Source organism: Helianthus annuus, chromosome 16 (assembly GCF_002127325.2).
Source record: "Helianthus annuus cultivar XRQ/B chromosome 16, HanXRQr2.0-SUNRISE, whole genome shotgun sequence".
NCBI classification, from domain to species: domain Eukaryota; kingdom Viridiplantae; phylum Streptophyta; class Magnoliopsida; order Asterales; family Asteraceae; genus Helianthus; species Helianthus annuus.
Window position 1 is genome coordinate 23,861,118 of NC_035448.2, and position 5,641 is coordinate 23,866,758.

Below are 5,641 nucleotides of genomic sequence, written 5' to 3' on the forward strand. Positions count from 1 at the left end.
AAAACTTTTTAAATATTAGTTCCTACTGGGTACTATTGAAATTTACATCATACGAGGTTTTATTTGAAAATTTTATGATTTTCTTGATAAGACTTCTAGATTGTAGATAATAAAGGTACTAATACTTGAATCAAATTATTTAAGAGTTTGCATGACTTACTACATTGACTAGCATATAAAGATCTGCTCATACTGTACACAATTAGTCAGATAAATAAACAAATAATCACAAAATAGCAATTAATGGAAATTAAGTATTTTCTAAATACTTAATTGGCTTAAATCAGTGGCTTGAGAAGTGGCTCTGATACCACCTTATTTCTGTCACGCCCCCCGACCCGGTTTGACCCGTTTCAGGAGCCGTGGGACAGAAATCCCGCGGTATTTTAATTTAGGTGACAGCGGAAGTCTTTTAAAACATGATCTTTAGTATTAAAACTGCTCATTACATAATTTAGGGGTAAAACCCAGTAATTTACAATAATGTGATTTCCATGGAAATCTTTATTTTTAAAACATGTTCCTTTATTTATTTACACTGAGCCACTTTTCTAAGCTGGTAGTGCTTCCTGGCACTTTTCTTTGCTCACAACAGATTACCTGAAACATGTTTGAAAAAGGTTTTGTCAGCGGGGAAATACTGAGTGAGTTCATTCAGTTTTTTTTTAGGAAATGACCCATAGTTATAAATTACAGTATAAGAGCGATTACAGTGGTTCATATCTTATTTTTATCTGGCTTTCTGTCACAATGGTGACAAGTCACAATGGTGACGATGGTCATACCACTATTAGGTCAATGAACTCTAATAGTGACGTTTTTCCCTAGTAGGTCAATGAATCTAACTGGGAAAAATAGTAATGTGCACAATACCCCACTAACCAATAAATCAAGATATCCACGACTTAGTCCCTGTAATTATAACACTTTGAAAATAATTTGGAGTATTGTAAAACAGTTGATAAAAAGAAGAATGACTCACATTGCAGATTTAACGAGCAGTGTATAAGCCTACTGATTAGCCTTGATTATTTCTAATTTAACAATAATGCACACAAAACAGGATTAGTGATCAATACAGCAGTTACGATAATTTCCCGAGATCAAATACTCGCAATGAATGACCAAGTGCAATACTTCAACTCATTTATCAAAATGACAAACGACAAAGTATAGTACTTCAACTCATTATCGAATTATCGACAACGACAAAGTACAATGCTTCAACTCATTATCGAATTTATCGACAACGACAAAGCATAGCCCAATGTGGGCGGCACTTAGACATTCTTTGAATGTATTGATTCCGGAAACTGAATCGTAATAGCGATCGAGTAATTACCCTGTTCTGCGGCAGCGATTCGATAATTGTGTGTGTGTGTTGGACTGTTTTGCTTATAACTCGACCTACGTAACTCCGCTTTTCGTCGTTCAAGTGCCAAATTTCAAGTCCCAACCCCTGCTATTTATACTGAAAATTTGTCACCGTAGCGTAGCGCGAGGGGGTACCCCTATAGGCGTCGCGCTACGCGAGTGACCACCCTACTTTCATAGGGTAGCCCTTCGTGCATGTAGGCTTGCTGTGTCGACGGTTTTTAATTTTTCGAATTTTATAATTAGTTATGAAGATAATCGTTGGCTAGGGTTTATCCCCCCCTGAGTTTTAGGGGCCCTGATCCTGATTCTGAAAATTCTGAAAATTTTAGGGTTTGTGTAGAATCACTTGGGTGTCTCAATTAGAGTTTCCTTAATAGCTAATTACTATCCTAATTAGGGATTTTAGTGACAGTTGTTACACCGGGAATCCCATGCCTTGGCTGTGTGAACTCACATTGGTTTGCTCGGCAGATACACAATAAAAGGTTCTTGAACTAAGATGGTCAACCTCGTCCTAACAGGGTTACCACACGAGTCAGGTTTTGACTAAGGTAAAACACGTATGCGTCACATAAGTTAACACGTTACTATCACGTATAAATCATGGCAACGTTTGACAGTTAAGCAATACATACAACTTGTATGGTTTAAACAAGTAAGCCCAAAACTATCTGGCCCAACATGTTGTGCGATCCACAACATGTTGTGCGATCCAACCAAACCCGACCCATCAATAATATACAATCCAATAGCATATCGGCCCAATACACCAACCACATAACAGTCTTGTGCGACTAGAGGTGTAAGCCCAATCTATACCCGGCCCAACATGCACATAAACAGTTTAAACATTCACGGCCCAATTAATTAACATATGAATAACATTGTGCGATCCAGCTGGTCTTGCACGATCCAGCTGGGTTGTGCGGTTGGAATGTGGGCTTGTGCGACTGATCATTTGGGCTGCCCAGCCCAACAGTCTTAACAATATCCAACATAGGTGTGTGGCCCAACACTTAGTCTGATCCGCTAACCTTGTGCGACTGGAGACCCTTGTGCGACCAGGGTCTCTTGTGCGAGTGAACTTGGGCTGTGCATTAGGCATGTGCGGCCCAAACTATATTACTCGGCCCAGAAGCCTGATCCGTCAAAAGTGAGCCTTGTACGACCGGGCTACACTTGTGCGACTGGGGCTGTTTGTGCGTTCGGGTACTCTTGTGCGAAGAGACCCCTTTGTGCGAGTGGCTTGTGTGTTGTGCGATTAGTTGTAACATACCCGAATTACATGCTTAATTGGTTACAACACTTATCAGTTTCCACGTTTACCATGTCAATCAACAATTAACCGGTTTCCATGATTATCATTTAATCAATTAACAGTTTCCCTTTCAAGCAATCATCGATCAAATGGGCAATAATCAACCGGTTTTCTCATGAACCCTAATCAAACATTCATGAACACTAATCTAATGAATCATATGAACAAGCATCCGATATGTTCCTCATAACCCAATTTACTAGCATAACAGTAAATTAAATCATACAAATCCATCAGCAAAGCAATAAACCAACATTCAAATCAACCCGATACACACCACAGCCGATTACATAAACATACTATCAATTACATTTATCCGATCACAAGCATCATACGAACAGATTGGTTATGATAACCTATGACATCTAATCGGTTTTTAGATTATCAACATACAACTCAAATCACAAGAACATCATTACATAACCACATCGATCATAACATAAAAACTAACCGATTACAAGAAGCTTGATACGATGGCCGGTGCCTTGTGCCTTGTGCCGTCGGGTTTGCGAACCAAAACGAGAGAAAGAGAGGAGCTAGGGTTTCGTGAAAGCAAAGGGTTCTTGTGTGTTATGTTTTGTTACTAATCATAGAACAACCCCCTCCCTAAAGGTGTTTGGTTTTGTGAAAGTGGAGTGGGCCGAGCCCCACTCGGTTGCCTCTAATAGGCCGAATGCAAAGTGTAAAGCCTAAAGGCTTGTGCGGTCCAAAGGTGTTGTGCGATTGGCCATTTACTTGCATACATATAATATATACACAACATACGTAACACATTATTCACAAGGTTCACGTAACATTCATGTAGCATACATACAACCATGCAATACATACACATATGCACATAATAACAAAACATTCATTAAATTATGGTATCTCATAGACACGTAACGTTACATCAAAGCGAACCTAAAGTCCGAGTTGTCACACTAATAAATCAGGTAAAACCCCCATATGGGAATTGAACCTAAGACCTAATGGTCCTTAGGCCTTATCTTGACCCCAAGATGCCACTAGGCTATAATTCATCATGTTAATTACATTTTAATCTCTCATCTCTAACTAACTTATAGATAATTAGTTATTAGTTACATTTTATCTCCTTACAAAAAAAACTAACTGCCCCACTATTTTTAAAGAGTTATAACTTTTTTTTATGTTAATATTAAAAAAAAAAACACCTTAATGAGATGAAACCGAACCGAAATCAACCAAAAATGGAGTTAACTGGAAACCGATTAATCGAAACCCGAATTAACCAAAACTAGTAATCGATTTTTTTGTACCCTTGTTTAAGCAAAATTAACCAAACCGAACCATTCATATTTTCATATACTTCTTGCTTTTATACTCTCCTCGGGATCCTGTACCTCCCCGCAATGTTGACTACCCAACATCGTCGCAACGAAGAGGGTGTAATGTTGGGCATGAAAAAAGTATACCCATAACATCTATGTCAGCTTAGGATCATGTATTTCATATATTTACCTCCATTTTATGTATTTATACTTCCAGGGTGGGGTTCGGCTACAAAGCCTATTTTTCCTACAAAGTGTACAAAGTCATAAAACACCACAATTTCAGCCATAAAACACACTCAAAGCCCATAAATAACAGAGTGAAGATCACTAAAACACAATATCCAAACCCTAACAGCCCATAAAAACTTCAAACACACTATCATAGGACTATGAATATAAAACACAACATGATAATCAACATAAAACACACTAATGTTAGTCATTCGAAAATCAAAGCCTCATCATCCAAAACACAACACAAAACCCACAAATATGGCGTTTTAGTAATCTTCACTTTATTATTTGTGGGTTTTGAGTGTGTTTTATGACTTTGTACACTTTGTAGGAAAAATGGACTTTGTAACCAACTCCTACCCTACACTTCCATTTCATATGTTTATACATTCATTTCATGTATTTATACCTCAATTTCATGCATTTTTAAGCAAAATTTTAGTCCAAGTTTGGTTTTGTCCGTTGACCGAAATTAAACGAATCAAACAAAAAATCGTCAACTAATCGAATTAACCAAACCGATTAACTAAAAATAATTAGTTAATAAAATAGATTAATCATTAACTTCAGTTGAGACTAACAACCGAACCAATCAAACAATACACAATATTACAATGTCTATATTTCCCGACATATTACATTTATACCCTTATACCCTTATGGTATCTGTATAAATCAGAGACACACTTTATTACATTTTACAATCACCATAATAAACATAATATAATGAAACAAGAATTAAACAACCACCCCTCACTACATAATATTCATGTCAATAGAAGTCATTATAGGTTGGCAAGAGTAAACATAACTCACTGAGTCAATCAAATCGGCACCACTCCCTCCATAATGTTCATCAGGAAACCAACTTCCAGTATCAACTACTTGTTGTTTCATAAACTCGATGATCTCGTTGAGTGACCGTAACCGGTGACCGAGCTCGGTCACCCGAGCGGCCAGCACCGAGTTCTCAGCCTCCAAACTCACATAATGCTGAGTGATCATACCAATACTGGACACAACTCGGTTGTTCTCGCTCCTGAGTTGACTCAGCTGAGTCATGAGATCGTTCAAGTGCTTTTGCTTCTTCATTCTTGACCTCTTTGCTGATTCTCTGTTTGATATCATTCTTCTTTGTTCTCTTTGGTCCATTTGTAACCACCAAACGACGTCGTTGTGCCACTAGAATTAGCCTTAAAAATACCAAAAATATTAATAAAAAAAAGAATCTTGAAATTGAAGATTTTGAAGGAGAAATTAGCAAAGATTTTAACTTTTTTTCAAGAAACTTGAAATGGAAGATTTTGGGGAGAAATTAACAGGACCCAGATGGTAATTATGCTTTAATTTTATTTTTTAATTAATTATTAATTATATTATAATATTATACATGTAGTAGAAAATTAAAGATTTT

The 5,641-nt window shown here is 37.1% G+C and overlaps 1 protein-coding gene across 1 annotated transcript; it reads right to left on the reverse strand.

Annotated features, from left to right (window-relative positions):
• Positions 1-4,983: 4,983 nt before the first annotated feature.
• On the reverse strand, positions 4,984-5,379 carry LOC110917570 (bZIP transcription factor 44). Its single transcript, XM_022162091.2, has one exon. The coding sequence runs from the start codon at positions 5,377-5,379 to the stop codon at positions 4,984-4,986; it is 396 nt and encodes a 131-aa protein (XP_022017783.1).
• Between the last annotated feature and the right edge of the window lie 262 nt (positions 5,380-5,641).